The 23,020-nt window shown below is 37.8% G+C and overlaps 1 protein-coding gene across 1 annotated transcript in view; it reads right to left on the reverse strand.

Moving 5' to 3' along the window:
* ACER3 (alkaline ceramidase 3) overlaps nt 1–23,020 on the reverse strand; it is a 63,801-nt gene that overhangs the window by 19,021 nt on the left and 21,760 nt on the right. The window contains exons 2-6 of the mRNA XM_068930714.1: nt 18,062–18,172; nt 9,460–9,512; nt 5,381–5,433; nt 3,116–3,197; nt 1,897–1,932 (exon numbers count right to left, since the gene is read on the reverse strand). Of these exons, the coding sequence (XP_068786815.1) occupies nt 1,897–1,932; nt 3,116–3,197; nt 5,381–5,433; nt 9,460–9,512; nt 18,062–18,172 (335 nt within the window). The remainder of the gene's footprint in view (nt 1–1,896; nt 1,933–3,115; nt 3,198–5,380; nt 5,434–9,459; nt 9,513–18,061; nt 18,173–23,020) is intronic.

The raw sequence follows: 23,020 nt of genomic DNA on the forward strand, positions 1-23,020 counted from the left end.
GAGACGCACACAGACAAATACCTAGAGGAATCAAATGCTGTTTTAGTCCTAACACTGCTCTCCCACACAAGCCAGGGACTGAGACTAAGAGTTAAACTATGGCTGCATGTACATATTTAAGTCTACATTAAGTCTGCACAATCCTTTATTCAGTCGGACAATAATTACTGAAATTATATAGAGTTTTTTTGGTCTACTCCATAATAAAGGACAAGTATTAAGAAAATAACCTCGCTTAGCCGTGTAGTCAGAGAAATGTTTCCTCTGGATTGACAACACAGTTTGTGATGATTATGCAAAAAATGAGTGCAGTACTTGAATGCTTGGAACTTGTCCAGAACTGTATGTACTCTATAAAAATCAATTTGGAAATAGTTGCTGTAAAGAGTCCAGAACTTTTATGTGTCTAAATCTTTTCCAGATTGATTCCTCATGGATAAATTATAACATGGAATTCATATTCTGAATCTAAGAGAAACCAGATGCAAAAAATTAAAGCTTTAGGGAAACAATTTAATGTTTCCTTATTTCTTTCTATCAGACAAGTCATAATATCTATCACCTTAATATCTCTAACGCAGAACAATACCTATGTGAAAACACCAAAGCGGAGTATACTGAAGCTGTGATATATTTATTCCAGTAAATGTATATTGAATGGATATTTGATTTATGAAATAAAATAGTCCAGCATCAGTAACGAACTCCGCCACTGTTGATAACAAAACTATTTCAAAGCATTTCTTTCCGCCATTGTTGATAACAAAATTATTTCAAAGAATTTCATTCAAAATCAGGGTTATGAGTAGCTCAGTAAAAGCATCAGAAATTGCCATTTTAACAATCCTGGCCAACATCTTCTTGCCAAAAACATAGGTAGAGGAGAAAAGAAAGTATCTAATTAACACAATTAAAAATAACATGCAAGTTTCTCTTCTTAATCTAGAGGTAAAGATTCTTGATTCTATCAGAGAATTTTACTCATCAGCCCTTTACTAACCCACCAACAGGAATCACGCATCATTTTTTATGACTGCTGATCCAGCAGGCACATTTTGACAAGCGATGGCACTACCAATTTCAGAAATTAAGGCTTTAAAGCTCTGCCTTGCTAAGAGCTCTGTGCTTTTGCTTGGCAATTTTTCAGCTGTTATCCCTAATCATAAAGTTATAAAATCCCTAATCATAAAGTTATAAAAGAGGGAAAACTACTTATAGCAGAGATATACTAGCATGATTTCTTTTTGTGAAAAGGCAAATGATACAAATCCTATCCCCAAAGGCAGTGGATGCATATGACTACTGTTAGGCTGCTACAAAAGAGCAGGTACCAAATACATCATTAAGCCTGTAAGACCATAACGCCTAGTCTGCTATGCAACCCTAAAAGACATGCCTGTGTTTAAATTCAGCTTGAATTTACAAAAAATGAAACGGAGTAGTTAAGAAAAAGCTAATATGTTAAAGGACAGAAAAGAAAATGGGGCTGAGTCACCCAAGCCATGTTATGCTGGGCAACAGTTTCATAGCAGCCACTAATGGAATAAAGCAGACAAGGATTCATTACTCTCTCCCTCTCACACACACCTCAGTTTATATTGTACTTTACCCTAAATTGAAGTACCTTCCCTTATATTTAGGGTCACCTCTTATTACACTAGTAACTGAATAAAAAATATTAGGCCAAACACTACAACAAAATACATATTAAACACATTGTAGTCTGTCAGACCACCAAATAACAGGATGGCAACGTGACAGGGAGCAATATATTCAGCAAATTGTGCTTGCCTTCCACCCTCCCTTCCTCCTTTCAACTATAAAATACTACAAAGACATTCCTCTAAAAAAGCAGGATTTAAACAAGATTAGCTTCTCTAACAGAGCGAGATTTACCTGATGGAATACAGGCTCTTTCAAATTTAAGTAAACCTGCAAAGATTAAAAAAAAAAAAAGGTAATTTGCAACAGAGAATTATCATAATATTATTAATCTGAATATCATGAAAATTTGTTCTCTTCAAATAAAATCATAAGTGCCTATCCATATACCATTAAAATTGATTAAACATTTGAAGCTGCTTCTCGTAACGCCTGTGGATTCTTCCACAGATTTTAACAGTGGAAGTATTTTAAGTTAAGAAGCACAAATAGAGACATTAATATCGAAAACCTCCTCATCCAATCAAGTTGCAACATATGCAAAAAACAATCAAAATGCAGAAATTGCCAGACCACTCTTGCTATTCAGTGTATGAAGGAAACGCTGAAGGAATCTCCTCTCATTTGGTATTATTAATGTTTTAGATAATTATACTTTAACATTTCAATTCACTTTACAAAAAGCTGGTAGTTCTTCCTATTGCTCAGGCAGGTCATTCAAATTCTGTTTCTGAAGCGAGAAGGGCATTACACCTTAGCCTTGATATGCCATGAGTTTAAATACATAAATACATAAATATTAAGAGAGACAGAACAGTCAAGCTCTTTAAAGCTACAAGACCTGGAATACTTCTTTAAAAAAAATGGTTATCAATAAAAATAATGAAAGTGATTCTCTCTGTGGTTGATAGACTCATTTTATTCAGACAGGGAACACACCGCACTGAGAAAAGGAAGAGAGTTGACCACGATACAGTTAAAATTCTTCTAAGTTTAAAACCAGCTCGGTTTCTCTCTTATTCTGGCTTTCGTTTTAAAGCACCAGTCAACGTATTGGATTGCATAGCACAGCGCGCTTTTTGCAGTCTGTCGAATAGGAGTATTCTCATCTCTGCAGATGAGCTAAATTGAGGTCCAGACAGGTAATTAGGGCTTGCCCAAAGTGTCACGACAAGGCAAAGTCAGAAGTGACTGTTTTCCTCATAGTCCTGTTCTAGCACCTCCATTACTACTTCTCTTCTTCCTCCTTTTTCTGTATAAGGTGTTTTAAAACCATGTTTGCTTATAGAAAGGTTTCAGGTTTTTCTGGCCTATAGTTTTCCTACCAAAAGAATAACTTGCCGTTCTTGGCTGGAAGTGAGAGAGATTCAGTATTGCCTGTATAACGTTTCTCCAGTGGCCGGAAAACTACCAACCTACAGGTGAAAATGCTGTATTAGAAAAAGTTACTTACTATGCTGACTACGAAGCTGTATGCTATTAACAAGAAAAGCAGCGGATAATTGACTGTGTTCTTGTACTTGAAACATTCGTACCTGGAACAGAACATAAAGGAGAGCAATAACATTCCTCACTTACCACATAAAGGACATATTTTTCAAGGTACATTATCAGAAGATTGGTGAGAAGATTGACCCAAACGAGTTTTAGGCCCTTCAAGAAACTGTAGCTCCTCCAACAAAGATTTGTCATTTCAAAATGAAAATTCATACTTTTAACCAAGAAACGTTTAAGAAATATTTTGTGAAAAACCACTTATGCACAACATGCAAAAAATAATCCAGTTGATAGAAGCGGTCTGGGAAGCAGAAGCATTTTTGAGAGGTGCTTAAGGGGTGATGATGGTTGGCAAATTAAAAATGAATTTAAAATGCAGTACAGCTGCCAAAAAAACATTATTACATCTGTGAGTTAAAAGTCAGTGTGGAAAAGGGCCTGACTTACAAAACAGCGAACTCTGGAGATCTGTTTAAAACAGAAGTTGTTTATGGCTTTACTATAGTCGCAGCGCAGTTAACTTGCTAGTTTAGTATTGGTAGAAGTGGAAGGTAAAAACAGCCAGTTGCTATTGGTATGCAAAACAGCTAATGAAAATTAGCTTCAAGATGCTAGCCGCTACACTTCAGTCACTGCTGTGTGTGTGGAATTACACACACATCACAGATCATATCATCACCATAAAAAAGTGAAAGAAAAAAATAATATGAACTTTGAGAATAAAATTATTAGGGCTAGAGGAAGTTGTGCATGAAACTACATCTGCCTAGTCTATTGTTACAGTTTCTAACCGTTTGAAAACGGTGACCACCATGAAAGGACAAAAGGATACACGGAAGAAAAATGTAGGAATATCTAGGAAAAAAAACCCTACAAGGCAATATAATGCATTACACTGCAAAACAAGTCGCTAAACTAACCAGGCAGCTTGAGAGTTGGTAGGACTGAATGACGTATACGGGAATGGCCTGTGCAGAATTATCCTCCCAACTCCCTTCGAGAAAACCAAAAAGATTATTAAAGGCCTCCTTTTTTGCCTTCCGTAATACCAAGCATCAGCTCATTTTTCAGAGCATTACTGCCAAGCATACATACATAAAATGTCATTACAGGTATATATGATGTAACAGACTTCAGTGCTTTTGAACATGATTGAGCCAATACACTGCACAAAATAAGCTCGATGATTATTTCAAATAGCTTTTTTTAAAGCCCCTTCCCGTTCTTTTCCCAATCACATTCAAATCAGGCAAATAAATGCAAAGTTGAATTCAAGGAGATAAGGTAGTTTCAGCTACAGGGGAAATATTTCCACTAAAAGAAGCGTTATGATTCTAGTCCTGAGTCTGAATAAATCATACTAACGTATAAACCACAAACCGATGGTAATTTACATAGATGTGGATTTAGTCCTATACCATGCCACTTCCACTGAAAGCCACCAGTGACCTTCACCAAAAGATACTCTAATTTTTGATAGATGAATATTTGACCGTATGTTCAAATAGAAAAAAGATAATTATTCTGTTTGCAGCGGGTCGTTTATCATTTGGTTTTTCCAAACAGAAGAAATCATGCTAAATCTAGGCCTTGCAGAAACAGGTAAGAAAGACAGCACACTGTGTCTTTTCAGTCACGAAATGCTCCATTGTTCATCACTAAATTAAATTAGAGAAAACATCCTGGCACAGCTGTGATGCACGTTCCAGGATACTCTCTAATGACATATATACTCATATATACTCTCATTTAGTTATTTTAACCTTAGAGATGAGTAGAAAGCAGATTTAACCAGGAATGTGAAATTCACATTTGGAGTCAGATTACATCACAGAAACACAGCTCCAATAAATTACAAGGTCGATAATTTAGTAGGCGTTATTGAAGTTAATCCTATTAAGTCTGCTGTCTACATACTAAATGACGCTACGCTCTGGTTGTATACAGCACTAAGTCTTTAACGAGACTCATTTTTTTTCTTGCTAAAGAAACACTGGTGTAACACCTCTAAATTAACAAAAGCTAGGATTAAAGCCAGTCTGGTGCTCTAACGGCTAAATTATAATGCTTTACTGTTGGCAAAACTGACATCTCATTAAAATCAGTAGAAGTTTCACAGCGTCAGCTTCACTGAACACTACACTGGGCTTCACATATCCTCTGTTACAAATATTAATGTTTCAAAAATATTCAGGAAAAAAAACATTTAACAAATACTTACAGGCAGTAGACAAACACACAACAACTGTATATCATTGGCAGTTCATCCAACAGCTACAAAAAGCAGAGACATCAAACATGAAAACCACTTTTAACTCACAAACTTGTGTAAGTTAATTAAGGAGAGACACATTTTAAGAAAACGAGAGTTTTTAGGTTGCCTGGATAGCCACCTTCTTGATTTTGCCCGAGTATGTGGCAGTGTCAAATCCTACTCAACTACTGAAAGCTTGCTGCATTAGAAAGCTTATTATGCTGAATCTCTTGAATGCTACATTTCATAAGAAACGCACATCTTCAAAGAATCATGCCATCTTCAATGCGTATGCCTCTTTAAACATTTATAAAAAACATTTTTTAAAGCCACATCGAACAGGACTGCACCATTAAAAACCTGCTCAAAACAGTCAGTTGCGTTTTCTCATTTCTACGCAAGCATCCCAGAGAAACTGCAACAAGATCTTTTATCCGTAACAGAAAATAGAACTTTACCCCACTGAGAAGTACTTTGCGACAGGTTTGCATCTGTTAATTTTTTAATTTTGAAAATTTCTCACATTTTTAACCCAAAGACCTTTTTTTTCCAAATTATGATGGCCAAATAATGTAGTTTCATTACCTTAAATCATTTTTATACCATTTGTAGGAAAATACTGGTATGTTACAGTTAAAACAGTTCCTTCTCCAGAAATTCTGCACACCAGTTTTGATGGAATACAGAAAACACAAGAAAGGTGATCTCTCAAGAACAGCTACACATACAGTCAAATTCATCCTGTATTTATCTTTAGAAATAAGGACAGCATCATAGCATCATTTTTTTCTAAAACTTTTCTCAACAAACAACGTTAACAAACTTTTGCTCATAAACTCATAGTTAACTGATTTCCTTCTGAAACAAGATTTAAAATCATGAAAAAGCATGCAAATGGATCATTCAAGATCCACTGCCTCTAATTTCTAGTATGTCAAGGGAACATTAATACTTAGGCATCTTAGAACCGTTACCCCACCACCAGGATTGACATTTCCCAAACAACAACAAGGATTGGGTGTAAATTGATTTCGGTGTCCCCCCCCCCCATCCTGAAAGTTGTATATCTGTACAGAAAATCCCTTCCTATTACTGGTCCAGGGTACTTAAACAGATCACATTTTTCTGCATAAGGAATAACATTAAGAGCAATACCAGCTAATATAATCCCTTTTATACAGCCATCCCGATTCTGCTCAGCTGGGAAGAATTTTTCTAACTGCACAGGCAAAAACTTCAGTTTTGAACTGTCCTACAGAAAAAAGGGAACTACCTGAGCATGAACTATTAGCTTTTCTTGGTTTTGGCCATGGAAACTTCAGGAAATGTTTCATAATACAGCTAAGCAGATCTAATGACTAGAAGCCACTGAAAGGGCATGTCTTGCTTCTTTACCCATAGTCCCAGTGCTCCTTCTCAGCTTGCAATCATGCTTGTCTGACCCACTATGAGCAACTTCAGAGAGCTGAGCCAGCCTAAAACTAACCTTGCGGGAAAAGTGAATAATATTCTGCTGGTTTCAATCCCTAAACCTGTACACTGTCAGGTCAGGGACGGCAAGAGTCACCACAAAGTGTCAGGAACGCAGATGGCAGCATAAGAACGGGACCAGCTTGTTAAGCGGCATCTTGCCATCAGATTGGTTTTTTATCTATCTCCGTTGTTATGTCACAGCCTTACAGAGAGAAACAGAAGCCATAGCTAAATTTAGCTATATATTAATAATTATTATTTAGAAATTGAGCACTATTCTCATCTAGCCCAAAACTAGCTGAAGGGTTAATTCATGACAGTCTTTATTTTAACGTGTGCCTCATTTAAGACCTCAGAATAGAAAACCAGGCGCGGGGGGGGGGAAGAAAAATATAATATGGCAAACATTTTCAAATTTGGACAGTTGGTTACACTTTTACGTTCATTTATTGGCAGCTTTTCAGGGACAGAAAGGTAATAGCAAAGAGCCTCTCAAAAGATCCATATGGGAATTTGCTCGGAGAAGAGAATGGTTTTTTCATCAAAAGGAATTCATCCTTACAGAAATCCTGTTAACAAGATGCTTGAACACAGAAGAAACATGGATAGAAGAAAACCTGGTGAGCTGATTTAGCTAGTTAAATAAGCATTTTCCATTGTTCTTCAAGCCATTTCTGTACAAATAACATTAAAATTTCAGGAGAGAGAAGAGGGGCGATAGCTTAAGAAAAAGTATTCCAAGTATCTGCTCTCAAGAACAGAAGAACAAAGTTTCTACATTTTTCTTAATTAAGCAATCTAATTGACCATTTACAATATTAAGATGGTGAAACAAAGCTCAGAAAAAAATTTCTCTTCAAACAGCTATCAATGTTGACTTTTAATCATAATAAGAAATAAAGAGAACAAGAAAAGATTATTTACTGGTTGAAATGTTTTCCCTCTGGTGATTCATCAGTTAGCAATCAGAGTAATCACGGACCACTTGCAGATTTAGCTAGGCTGCCAAAATGACAAATACACTCTCTCAGTCGCACATCAAGCGTTTTATTCCAGGGGGAAAGATGATTTACGCAATTCCTGTCCCCTTCATCTGCTTCTGTCCACCCTTTTTATACCACAGTTCATAGGCCCCTGACTTGCTCTGATGCTACAATGGAGCTATGCCATGAGCAGCAGTTATGCGGGTAAAAAAAGCTTCTACGTACAAAAGGACCACTAAGGATGTTTTAAGCCTGGATCATTTCAATGATCTGGGATACAGGGTGGCACTGCTCACATCTGCATCAGTGCAAGGAAGATGATGTGAAAACAGTGGCAGGATAGGTGAGGGAACAGACGTGAAAAGGTGAAAATTTGAGGCCATTTCAATACTGAAGAGAATATAGATAAATCACACCAAGTTTTGCTTTGTTGGGAGGGAGTGGAGGAATGGATCTAAAAACCTTTTTCATGCCAAAAAAATCACCACATATTCTTACATGGTGGCAACAGTATGCCCCTCTGAGGCTGACAATCTCCAACACATGCCAGAGGCCTGAAGCAGAGCACTATAAAGGCAAAAATCACTAGGGACTATAGTTCCTAACTTTTGGTGTCTTCATATGCAAGAAGCATTTCAGGTCCCATCACGGTCAATAGAGATCTAGGACTCAATTCAGTTACCAAGGCACAGGTGCGTATGGCTGTCTGGGATGCTCTGGGGTCTCCAGTACCTATATCACTATGGGATGGCAGCTGAAGGCCAGAGAGAATACTCACAGGGCCTAAAATGACGCTAAATACCTATATTTAGGCAAACGAATACAATTTAAGTTAAGACTGCCAATGGAGCCTAGAGACCGATTCAGCCCAGCTGCCTGGCTCTCTCAACTCCAGCTATACTAAATGCATCTCCATTGACTATAGTGGGAGCACAGACTTCTAGCACACGCTTTTAAATGGAGGTCTCTTAATCCTGAACTGAATCCCTCCTGACTTTGATTCAAGGATGAATTTCATTAGCCTTCTCAAATCTAAAACAGCAAAAGACTCTTCCTTTTAGAAAAGAGAAAAAACTGGCACCAAATCCTTATGCCCAGTGATGTATTACTGAACACCTTCGACCTGAGAACAGAAGAAGAGACAGAAAGGACAGACTCATCTTCTGCTTTCTGTGTAAAGGCACATCCAGATCAATAATAAGAATATATGAAGACAAACAAAAGGATACAACGAAAAATAATAGTCCATATTGCTTGCTATTAAGCCAAAACTGTAGGAATTTTAAAATAACATCCCCAGTAAAAAGATGGCATAGCTCCCTAAAGGAGAAAATATTTTCTACCAAAATAAGCAATTTAACTACAGCACCTGTTTTAGATATAAGTGTATATTCTTGTATATCTACTGGTGAAAATATCTAACAAAACAAGACCTCTGCTAGACATTTGCTGAGAGTAGGACTCACGGGCAACTATATTTAAGGTAGATTACCTAGTGTTATACGAGCTTCATCTAGTCGATAAATGACAATATCACTATATAGAGAGATACACATGTGAAATGATTCACAGCGACTTGTGAATACTGACCTGCATTTCATACTTCAGGGTCATGTGGAAGCACCAAGATCCCAATCCCACAGCTGAAACCAAACCAAAACCATGGTTAGCATAGAAGTCCTTTAAAAATCTCTTTCCAGTACATGAACTTAAACAGGCAAACTTTACTGAGCACAAATTTTTAAACCATCAGTATCCCATTTCCGGGAAATGTCCTCAATTTTCCATGGCCTTCTCCTTGACACTTTGGTCATTAGTGATGTCCTTGAATTTTTGTTGTTGTTGGGCTTTTTTGGGGGGATGAAGGAGGAAGGGGGGAGGAGGATGTTCCTCTCAGCACTTTATCCTATGAACTGGTATGACATCACTGGCAGTACAAGTGGAGGGAAACCCCAGAATTAGTGGAGTATTATTATTCTACCTCTCTTAATTTTTAGTGCATTAAGATCTGTCACAACCCTTCCAAAATGAAAGCATCGCTCTACAGCTAGTAGTATGAAAAGCCTGTGATGTTTCTGCTTGTTTTCCAGTTCTAAAAGTAAATTTTACAAGGAGCTCTTTGTCAATTATAGAAGCAGAATACCGAACTGCTGCTAGAACTGAGAGTCTGAAATTCAGAGTAACCAAAATTAATGCAGTATGGATTCATTTTTGTGCAACGAGATTCCCCTCTTCTGAGCTTTCTTCTTGGAAGCTCATCATTCTATGTGCTGCATGTTATTTATTTGAAATATTTTGCTTTTAAACTCTGAATTTACTTTTGAGATTAATTTACGAGACATATACTTTGCCTGGATTTTCTTCAGCCAGTCAAAGCTAATGTTTCCTGGAGGTTGGATTTTACTCCTTAGAGCAAAGCTGGCAGATTATTTAATATACCATTCATTACTTTGAAATGTGAACAATACAATACTCATGTTAAGCACCAGCACGTTTTTATTTTGCAAGAGTAAAAAGATTATTGTGTCTTATGTTCCTTTAAGAAACTATGCTTTACCTCAGACCCTATTTTCAGAGAAAGTATTTTGCATTCAATCCTTGATCACCGGGTAGTGCTGCTATGCTTTGCTGCAAGAGCATAACCTTTTCTAAACACAACAGCTACACTTCACTGATGCATAAACAGATCACTAACAAACGGTGCCTTTTGTTAAGGAATCCTAAGACAGTTGCCATTTTTCTGTGAATATAGAATATATTGCAACTACCGTTCATTCTGAAGAAAAAAGCATTAAGATCATCATTAAAACAGTACCAACCATTATCATGGCTGTCGTGGTGAGGATTTCAATATCTTCATGATAAAATGTTTTGTAACAGTTGTAAGTTTCAAACATGCGCAGGATCATCACACAGGAAATGTTAACTGATTTTTAATTAACAAAGTATGTTCTTAAGGGTTTTTTAATGTTATTGGGGTTATCTACTTCAATCTGTTATTGAACTGTACTGAACACTTACTCCTCCCCTCCCTCCCATACCATTAGAAACAGTTATGTATAGATTTTTTTCCCCTCCAGTCTTTGTAAAAAATCAAGAAGGTTGCAGGAACCAGTATTTCAGGTCATTAATCCCAGATCTACAATTAATTTCTAAGAATAGTTAATTACAAAACTGTTGCTTCTGTGCAATGATCACACTTGGAGCTTCTTTGATTATGAAAGTTTACTCTGGACTGTATGTTTTACTTATATTTTCTACTAAAAGAATAATTATATGAAATAACAGGAGTTTGCATGGAATCATCATATGGTCCTGCTTAAAATAAAAACCTCTCTTGGAAATGGCCTTAATACTGATTGTTGCACTCTTAACAGAGTTCAGGAACGGGTCAAGTCTGTTTGGTGTTTAAGCGCATTCAGTGAAAAACCCAGGATGTTACAGGACTGAAAAGGGGTTATTCATCAGGTGACACTCCCTCCCAACAGCCACAGCCACCATTTCCTCAAACACTGTGGTGGTGATGTGCATGACACCATCTTCTTGAAGAGATGGTTTAAATGAAGACTGGAGGATGAAACATGATTCTGTACCTAGCTCATTATACCTGGTTACTGCAAGGGGATAACTTAAATAGGGCAAATTTTACATCAAAACATTGAAAGAGCTAAGAACCAAGTTTAGGATTTGCTACCTTTGGCATATACTATGGCTTAACCCAGAACTGTGCAAAATGCTTCATGAATCTGTTCAAAAAAAAAAAAAAAAAAAAAAGGGAAACTGTGCATTAAGAGATAGTGAACTGTACAGCTGCAGCAGAAGCATAAGCCATACTCTGTTCCACTAATTTCACCATATTCCTGGTAAACCTCAGCAGAAGGGAACTAATATCTTCAAAATGCTTCCAGTGGGTCAACAGCTGCGCTAGTCAGAGTTGTTATCTCACGATTTAATGTAAGGTTACTATTCCGCGCTGAACATCGTGCAACATAAAAAGAGGAAGCACATATCATATGCCAGGGACACCAGAGAAATCTGTATTTCCTCTGCTATGCCAAGAGTATACCACCTCTTTCTATCATGTTTTACCATACAACTAGTAAACATACAAGGTTCTTGACATTTATTTCTGCCCAATAAATAACTGTTAAATACTTGAGCTCAATTGTCTTTACATGTAGCTTCTCCCGGCAGCTCTACTGGAATGCAGCCACCTTTAGATATATTTCACATCGCACAGTAACTTCAGGATCAAGATATTTCTAGGGAACGTGTGCTTTGCAAAAGATAGCACTGCAATGAGATGTTCTACCAGGACATCCTCTATCAAGCTTTGTACTTTTCAGAATATAAGCAAACATGATCACAGGAATTGCAGCAATTTTCAATAGAAGTAACTTTCCCATGACAAATTGAGAAACAGATTTGCTCCTTATCTTGTAAGCAGAGGTTACTGTTTTCCTTTTGGGTGTTTCCTTTTACAAAGACGCTTCAACTTACTGAAGACTGCATATCATTTGAGGAGTTTTGACACCATCTGAAGCAATACCACCTCCTCGCTAACTATTGTATTTTAGTTCTCAGAGTTAAACAGATACTACAGGTCACTTACCATTTTTACATTGAGGAACATCTCAAGTTACAGGGGAAATACAAAAAAATGTATTACACATTGAGTCACAGTATTTCTATATGAGACCACAAAAGCACTAAAAGGATTGGAAATGAAAGGTTAAAATAAATGTTATATGTAGACCAATATGGCCTTTTTTCTCCCGCATCAAACACAATGTGTGATTACTGTCAGTTGATACAATAGCTATTTTTAACTGTTAGTGGCAATGTAAATGCAATGCTATCTACCAACTCTAGTTCATACACAATTTTTTCATGTTGCTCTACAATCATAAAAGACTTCAAAGCAACGTCCATGCTTTTATCCATGAAAGACTTTGACGTTATACATGACATCCAACTATACATACACATCATATATATTATCATGCTTCCAATCTTAGAGGGACACAAACACACATTCCCTAAGAATTTAAAAATAGTTTTAGGAAGAATTAGAAGTTTCAAACAATTAGTGATAGTTCATTTTGATACAAGACCATCCAACAGCCTTCAGAATTATCACAAGCCTAATGTCTTTATGGAAAAAGTGGTTTATTAGGATTCCATCAACTTAGTTTAAATTTAAACTATGCTGATGCTATATAAAAATAGGCTGAAGGAATGGATGGGATTCAGCTTCAAACACCTATATTTAGGTATGTACACATGAACTATGTGTCAAAGCTTCCCCTAAAATGAATGGCATTATATGAGTGATTCAGCTGGCCAAGATATTTTAGGGTAAGTCAAATGATTCTCTAAGCTATATTGACTGCAACAGGAGACAGATGCCTCCTGCACAGAAAACACCCATTTAGGTGTTTGCATCTGGAGCCGAATCCCACCTACAGTTTACGAAAATGGTAAGATTAGACTAAAGATAGGCAAAACAACACAAAACTACATTTTACATCATATATAGTCACAGAATGAAACATGAGGTAAGAAGAGAAAGTAGAAATAAAAATGAACATTTGCACATTTAGCAATGCTTTCTCCCCAAGGCCTAGGACACAGGAATGACTTTGGTTACTCCAAGGGTACAGGTCTACAAGTAATCTCAAGTACTTCTGGGAATGCTCCCAGACACTATAATGCAACTGTCTTTGTTAGTAAATTGTTAGAACAGTTTGTGGCATGAATTTGGTCTGCTCCTAGCACTTTCCCAAGCAGCTCCCAAGCATAGCCTGGCAGTTAAGAGTCCAGGGACTGTGCCCAGAAGGGAATTTGTATGCAGTCACCTTGTTTTGGAAGCTAAGACTAACATAGACACGGGCCATTCCAGGCTGCTTGGCTTCAGCACTCAGGAACATTCCTGAGCACATCTGATTTACTGGTATTGACATCGCTTGTGTGTCTTCTCTTGGGCTGTTAGGTAAGAATAAAGGAATTGATTTCGACTGAAGGGCTTCTACAACTATTTTCACAGATGCAGACGTTCACTGGAAATAACATTTAGTAAGGTGTTTGCATTCCTATGGCTATGTCTAAGGCAGGAACTTTCTGGGTAGACACACCAGAAGGCTGTGCTGCCATTCCGAGGGACCTGGACAGGCTGGAGAGCTGGGCGGAGAGGAACCTCCTGAAGTTCCACAAAGGCAAGGGCAGGGTCCTGCACCTAGGCAGGAATAACCCCAGGCACCAGGACAGGCTGGGGGTTGACCTGCTGGAAAGCAGCTCTGCAGAGAAGGACCTGGGAGTCCTGGTGGACAACAAGTTAAGCATGAGCCAGCAGTGTGCCCTTGTGGCCAGGAAGGCCAATGGTCTCCTGGGGTGCATCAAGCAGAGTGCTGCCAGCAGGACGAGGAAGGTGATCCTGCCCCTCTCCTCAGCCCTGGGGAGGCCACATCTGGAGTACTGGGTCCAGTTCTGGGCTCCCCACTACAAGAGAGACATGGCACTGCTGGAGAGAGTCCAGCAAAGGGCTACAAAGATGATGAGGGGACTGGAGCATCTCTCCTCTGAAGAAAGGCTGAGAGAGCAGGGTCTGTTCAGTCTGGAGAAGAGAAGACTGAGAGGTGATCTCATCAATGTGTACAAGTATGTGAAGGGAGGGTGTCAAGAGGATAGGGCCAGTCTCTTCTCCGTGGTGCCCAGTGACAGGACTAGAGGCAATGGGCACAACCTGAAACACAGGAAGGTCCATCTGAACATGAGGAAAAACTTATTTCCTTTGAGGGCAACAGAGCACTGGCACAGGTTGCCCAGAGACGTGGTGGAGTCTCCTTCTCTGGAGATATTCAAAAGCTGTCTGGACACAACCCTGGGTAATGTGCTCCAAGTGACCCTGCTTGAGCAGCGGGGGTTGGACTAGATGATTTCCAGCGGTCCCTTCCAACCTAAACGATTCTGTGATTCTGTGATTCCCTCCTTTTTTTCTCCACTTTGGCACAGCCTGAATAATTGAGCCCTAGAATTTTACTAACTAGGCCAAAGATAAATACAACAGAGAATGAAATCCCTCCGATTTGAAGGGAAGTATCAGATAAAGTATATGACCCTACCGACTCTGCTTTTCCTTAGGTCCAAAATAGTTACTTGATTCACTATACCTTGATTCTTGATTCAATACTTCATTCAATACATTTCAGTACTTGATTCAGTACTTGACTTAATGTATTTTATAATCAAGACCCTTCTAGAATCTGAACCTTTTGGGAATCTTGGCTCCTCAGGACGCATGAGAAAAATGAACGTACATATGGTGGAACGTGATAATATACCATAGCATCAAATGGAACCATCCAAAAAAACAGCTGCATATTTTTAGAGGTCTGATTTTTTCCACCTACTTCATGAGATGCAAAATGCTAAAATAATTTCTTAAGAATATTCTTAATAATTTTTAGGTTGATTATTTTAGATAGCTGTCTAAAGCTGAAAAATCTTATTCAGTTCCTCGTGAGCTCACTGACAATATGTCCTTTGAGCTGAAACTTAGCAGAAACAAGGACTCAAAACAGTGTGCTGTATCTCAAAGAACTTGCTGAAAACTGCAACTCAGTCTTGGCACCACTATGAACAAGGAATTTATTTAAATAGCTGTTTAGAAATCCCCCTTCTCTTCCTGCCAAGTTTGGATCTTAGCATGTATGTGAAATGAGCAGCGCTTCCCTAATTCAAAATGCATTTGGTTCAAAGAGGAAATAGATGTCAACAACAGAAATGGTGAGGTATGAAGTGAACCACTGAACACAGCACGGTAAAACAGAAAGGGACTGACAATCAGCTAAATATTTGGAAGCATCCAAAAGAAATAGCTGATTTAGATCAAAATAATGTCTAGAAACAACACTTCTTATGTTCTTAAATGCTAACAGTTTTTGTTTCAATGTGTTTTTTGTCAGCTGTCTTTAACTTCTGGTAAAATCGCAGTAATGATTTGAATTTGTTAAAACTAAACTACCCTTTTTCTCCCCTCTCAACTTCACAGCACACCTGAGAAGAATTTCTGCTTTAATAAAACAACCCACAGAGAATTACTAACTAGTTATAAGATCTGCTATATGGTCTTTAACGAAGTATGGTACCCGAAGTGATATCAGCAGTTTTGTGTTAAAGTCATTGTTTCCTTTATGGATTAAGTCTATACTTGTCCATTACAAACTAACTGCAGTGAGTGAAATCCGTTAATAAATAAAATCATTGTATGGAAAAGCACAGAAAGAATGCCAGGGTTCCTGGCACATTTCAACTATTTTAGAATTTTGTTTATCATTTCACTTGCTCTTTTTATTCTGTAGTTGACTGAACGCAAGAGGTTTGTGGCCCCCAGCATCCTGTTCCTGTTTTTCACTGAGAAAGTATAAAATCTTCTATATTCCTTTACATCTTTAAACTGCTGTAAAAGCTGCTGTAAAACCAGTCCAGTGTTAAGATTACTGAAGCAGAGATAAGAGAAACATTTTGGGGAGTGACCTTTCATGTTAGGTTCCAACTGAAGATATGAAAGTCAAGCCATGCAAGCATTTATCACTTCAGACAGGAGTCAAAGGCTTGTTCCCAGCCACAGACGAGCAGAGAGAGCCCAGCTGGAACTCAGGACTGCCTTCCAGCACTGCTGTCAAATACGCAGACTGAGTTCCTCTTCACAAACGCCAAGTGCAACACAAAAGCAGAAGTCCTTGCTACTTACTGTCATTGAAGATAGACTTTTTTAAAAACATTCATGTTAAATGACATATAAGACAAAGTCCCATTTGGAGCTGGAAATCCCTCTAGCAATCTTGGTTTGATGTTCTGATTAGACAGGAGGAAGCTTTGTCCTTCATCAAGTTTCACTGACAGAGGCAGCCATAAGTCATTGTGGAAAGAGTGATTCTCATAAACACAACTTTTACACGTATTCAGTTTAAAGGAATGGACAGCGCAAGGTTCTTTGATTCAAGAACAAGCAAATAGATCACTTCAGCAAGTGCTTCAACACTGCTGCTTTGCCAGGAAAAAGCCTGTCTTTTTAAAAGGAAACACTGACCTTCAGGAATTCCTTCTACAGAACTCTATTTTATACTGAGACGAAATTGAATAGTTACACAAAACCATAAAAAGACTGCAAAGAGCTATTTGGAAAGTATTTGCACAAATTCCAGGGTTGTGCATTGTTACTGCTCATCTTAATGAACAGCAGCAAGGCTGAACTAGGTCTTTAAGTAACTGAAAAACCCTGAAGTTGTACCAGGTGTATGTTACAGTTTAACTGGCATCAAGAATACTTCTAGCATACAGATATGTGCTTTTGGATGATGTTTATCTAAATACTTAAGTATACCAGTCTTAAAAGAAACATTTACCTTAAACTAATCTCTTAGCACTGAGAAGGGAGAAGACAGCCTTCACAGAGATAGCAGCTATAGCAAACACCGAAATTGAGTTCTAGAGACCCAGATGCCAAACCTGAACCATCTTAAAACATCTCCTTTTCTCAGAATGGTAATAACCGTGATCTCCACTTGCACAATACATCATCAAATAAAGGTCCAAAGGAAGTTTCTTTTCCATATTTTGCTACTACAGAAAGCTGAACTCCCTAGAAGTTCATCCACGCACCAATATCACATTGCTCTTCCATCCTTGCAGAACTTCCCAAATGACGGCAGTTAGGCTGTTGGCGGATATATGGCTAAGAGGAATTGAGATCAAATTCGAACTGGCTAAAGAGTGATCAGATCATCGAATTCCTCCAAGATGTTGCCCATTTGTTCTGTTATTGTTCTGTATAATTGCATCAAATTAAAAACACTAATATAGCGTTAAACTGTTTAGAACTAGACAACACAAGACATCTGTAAACCATCACAGAAGGACCCAGTGAGCAAAGTCGCACCGAGCAGAACATAAGGCCAAGGACGGATCACTTTACAACCTCAGAAAGTTATTCTGTGAATTCCAACCTTATATTCTTCTGACAAATACCTATTTTCTGAAAACATTAAGTATAACAAAATGCGAGCTTTAAGTTTCACACACACAATATTTGGCTTTTATTACTCGGTTTATTAATGCTTGGATACTGTTTTATCACTCATTTGAGCTCCTTTCATAAATAAATAAAGAGCAAATTAAGTTTTACACATACCTGTGAGACACAAATATGCAGCTAAATACCGTTTTTCAAGGCCATCTTTATAGGTCTGAATCGCACCATAGATTGGAGGTAGAATGAAAATCAGGTTACTCACTGTGTTCCCTGTAGGACAGAAACCAAAAGCAGAGATTTAGCATTAGGTTGTATATACTTTACATAAACAAAGCAGCATTCCCTCAATAAAGACAGCTTCAACTGTTTTCATCCAGAAAGCTACACCTTTTCGAAAGTCTTACGCTACTCTGACCAATGATATGAAGTTAAATTTTGCTACAACCTGGGTAACTGTATTTGAAGGCTAACAATACTGTAACTTTTATGTCATTTTTCACAGGTTTGGAGAGTAATAACATATTAACTTAGACGACACTTACTTTCTTGGCAGGAAGCAGAAAAAAAGGGACGCCTTGATTACATAGCTAACGAATTAAAACCCAATTCCTTAAGGAAATGTAAGCCCAGTATAGTTCAAGTTGGGTATTTTAGAAGGGCTGTTTTTTTTCAAGCTACTCTTGGAACTGTCCTCCACAGTCTCCTCAGATACTTTAGGGACACAGAAGGATTCATTCCCAAATGAAATCAGTTCAATCCTTACTATTAATGCGTGCATGCACACCCAGTCACCAAACATGGTGCTGCATTACAGATTATAACATATGACTAAAGACTGCAATAAGGTAAAATACAGAAGAGCAAAAAGGTAAAAGCCACTAATGCTCAGCATGATGGACAACTGTCAAGGCTCATCAAGAGCCTAAACACTGGCAAGACATAGCTGGTCTCTATCCTTCCTGCTGAAGCTGTGGTGCTACACAAAAAACCCCAACACGTGTTGCAGAGATCAGAGAAAGCAAGAACAATCTTCAGCTCTGAGGACTGAGCAGAGAGGAAGATGAACGAACCTTTTTTTAAGACTAATCTCCCAGTCTGATTTAGATGCATTTTCAAACTTTCCTGGCACCAGTGCAAATGGCCTATGCAAAAGTGCAATGAAACAGTGAGAAGTGCAAGTGAAATGGAAGGAAATAGGTAAATTTCCCACCAGAAGGAACGCAAATTCAGCTTTTTAGCCTAACCGCAAACCATAATTTCGAGAATAAAGGTTATATAATAGTAACCAATTGACAAGCAATTTGGCCAAAAGAGCAGATGCACAGAAAATGTAGAACATTGCTTACATAAATTAAATTGCACACTTTCACACTCCATCAGTTAAAAATATATATAATGTTGAAATTTAAACTCGTAATTTCCAGTGACAAGTACAACGTATGAGGCAAAACAAGATATTTCTGGGTCTTTTATTCAGCAGAGCATCTCAGAACAGTTTCCCTTTCGAAAGCAAAGAACAAAAGCGAGCACGCCATGCCCATATTACTCTTCTCACTCAAGTGCTTATTTTTCATGAGTCCTACTCTCTGGCATAATTGCCCAAAGAAAAGTGAAAACTATCAAATTGTGGTCATATAACCCCAAAATACTATCACACACTGGGGTGGCGATACGATCCATACTTTGCAGGTTTACAGAAAATTCAAACTCAAAGGGAAAAATAAGTATTTCAGAACAGTATGAAACAGAAGTTCATCTAGGTAACTTTAACCTGTTAGCTCTTCTATATTCTCACATATCTGATTCAAATCTCAACCTGAGACATTCTCCATGACCAGATAAAAAAGCACATCTGAAATGAACACTTTAACAAACTAACTTCTCATTTACCGCACAACCACAAACTTGACCAAGTTATAACAGCCGAAACAGAGGTGCTGAAATCAAATCAGCTCTGCAAAGACATACAATTTTGTACCAAAATAAATGTTTTTTTTCATCCTTAATTTCTTTGGGGAATCATTAACCTTCCACTAAATTCCTGTAGCGATGCAATGGGCAGTGATTCACATTCAGCAGAGACCAGGTTTGGAAGAAACCTGCTAAAACTTGGTATTGTTTGTTCGGTACACTAACCATTACCGTGTCCTCCCACAAATCATGTAAAGATGTCACGAAGCCCCAGAAAGTGGAGTAAACACTATACGGTATGGAATGGGGCCTGGATAGTGAATATTCTGCTTTCTAAAGCAGTTCTTAAATATACCTGTTTTCAAGGGAAGCTATTACATGTTATATGAAATACCACTTTTTAAGGTAACTTCATTATGAAACTCTTAAAGTTTTGGCAATAAATCAAATATGAAAATGCTGAACAGAAGAAACATCAAGACATTTATCTGTTGGAAAAGTAAATAACTTTAAAAGAGATTTGCAGGAGGACAGCAAAGTTCAGATAGATGTAAGAACACAGAAAAGAAATTCCTCTGAAGGAAAGTAAAGGTTTCAACACTAACTGTAAAGCTGTAATTATGTTCAATTATTGGGAATTTATGAGTGTTTAATCTAGGACCATCTTGCTGAGGGAGTAAATGCCACAGACCTAATCTAGCTGTAAATTCCTGCCACTCCTTCTCTGCACTTTTTGGCCCATATTATTCAGAACATTTATAGCAGGGATTAGGCAAGCCTATTTGCAAAATACAATTATTGAAAGTTGTGTAAATTTTTCAACAAGGGAATGCGGGTGGGAAAACAGTGAAGTCCTCTGGCACCCTGCTAGCAAAACTAATTCTTTCACGATCACATAGTGCAAGGCCTCTTCTAAACCTAAGGTCCTAGCTGTGCATATTTCATAAAAATCCAGTTAGTTTTTTTCAGAATTATCCTCACTTACATAGAAATGTTCTTAAATTCATTAAAAGGAATTTTTGCTAAATCCTTCAAAACAAGAGCAGTGGGATATGCAGAGAGACTACCGAATAGTATGGAGAAAGAAGAAAAAGGTGACACAAGTAACTACAGATCCATTAATCTAACCTTAATTAGCATGCACAGATTTTAAAAAAGTTTCAAAGGAAACAAATAGAAAAGGAAGTTGAAAACAAAAGAAATTAAGCAGTCAAAAAAATCTGATCTTTTTCTTTTTTATCTGATTAAAACAAAACAAAACAAAACAGCAGATCTACTTGGAAAATCCGAGATGGAAGAATACGCAACTAATACAAGAGGCAGAAGGCATTCGAAATAATTAAAGCAGAGATAATTGATTTTACCAAAGAGAAATCTAGCATGTGAGATGAGGATGAATACACACGGATGGACCTTGGATTTAACTTTGTACAGAATTCTTATATGTCACTACTGGATTCCTCAAATACTGATCCAAGGAGTGATCTAATTTTTCTTCAGTCACCACAAAGACTGCGGTGTCTGTCAAGAGAAAGGAGGATTACACAGGAAGAAATGACTCAACTCACGGACTGAAATGACCAGAAACGCAACTAAATCTGACGATCAAGAGCACGCCTTGGAATATTAATACGAAACCCTCCTACAAATGTGGGATTAATTTGCTTGAAAAGGCAGACAAGTGAATTAAAGTCACAGGGTGACTGACTGCAAGGCAAGCACCAGAACCCCCAAATTTATTTCCAGCAGAGGTAGGGAAATAGTAATGTCATTATGCAAGCCAGCAGTGAACACGCTAGAGTACTCCAGTTATTGCTAAAAGAAAAGAGGAAGCAGATCGGGTGCAGAGATGCACCACTCAGGTTTAAGATAAAGTAGGACCCTACACCACAAGAACGGACAAAAATTGCTTATCTCACCTAGCCTGGCAAAACAAAGGCTGGAAGGAGTAAAACTGTGCACTGTAAATACACCATGGGTAAATGCTAGGGATGAAAGAGAGTTATTTGAACCAAAAGACAATACTGACAAAAGAATAAATAGATATGAACTAACCCTACCTAAATATGGGCTGGAAGTTAGGGGAAAGCTTCCAGCTCAGGAAGAGACACAACTGTTTCCCAATAGAAATGGGCAGCATGATGAACCTAACTGCTTTCAGGGGAAAGATCAGTAAATTCAAAAGTTGGATTACATAACGCTGTGCCCTGTGACAGACTCTGATCATACTCCGTCCAAAGAGGCTATTTATTGTACTAGGTAAAACGTTAGTTTAATTTATATCTATGGTAAATGGCAAAGACTCTGTGACTGAACCTGAAAATCCTCACAAAAGTTGCCAAGACTTTTAATGCACATAATCGTTTCAAACTTCTGTTTTATTCATTGCAAGAATCCTATACTGTATCAGAACTAAATCAAACGCACACAAAACATCAATTCAACAGGCTCTGTCTACAAGAAGAACAGCTATATCAGTGTTTCGTCACATCTGCACACACTGTTCTACACGTACAGTACAAAACCTGACAAATCTTTTCTACTCTGCACTCAGAGACATTTACAGGCCTTAAGAAAATTGACATAGTATCATAAATGCCCATATCTGCACAAAGGCTGAAAGCACAGCAAACGCACCCTCAAAAAATCTAAAGGTAACCTAAAGAGGAAATAGTATTTACAGGCAATAATGGGCACAATAGAGAGTACCACTTACTCTTGTCTGGAAAGTTCAGTGCATTAAGAGAGTACGCAAAAATTTGAAGGCCCCTACTTGTATAAACTTTCAATTCCCTCCCAAAATCTAGCTAATTGTATTTTAGAAAGTCATTTCTCCAATAAATTTGAGCGCAGCATCAAAAGGATAAAATAAGTAATGTTATAAATAAGACAAGCTGTAACAGAACTTGGTCTTAAAGAAATACTACGCATGGTATAAAAACATCTGGAACACAATACAGTGAGTTAGAATGTAGGGAAGTTTATAGTAAGGAAGAAAAAATGGTATTAAAAAAAAGCAGCAAATACCATCTTCAGCTTTTGACAAGGTGCCCGATATGATTTGCACAGTGCTATGAGACCCTTTCTTCTGTGTTTGTACTTGGAATGAGTGTAAGATTTACAAACTGCAAGGATCTTTTCAAATGTTAAAATGTTCTCTCTCAAACAAATGAAGACTTTTGACTTTCGTAGTTTCTACAAGATGCA

Source organism: Struthio camelus, chromosome 1, assembly GCF_040807025.1.
Source record: "Struthio camelus isolate bStrCam1 chromosome 1, bStrCam1.hap1, whole genome shotgun sequence".
NCBI classification, from domain to species: Eukaryota; Metazoa; Chordata; class Aves; order Struthioniformes; family Struthionidae; genus Struthio; species Struthio camelus.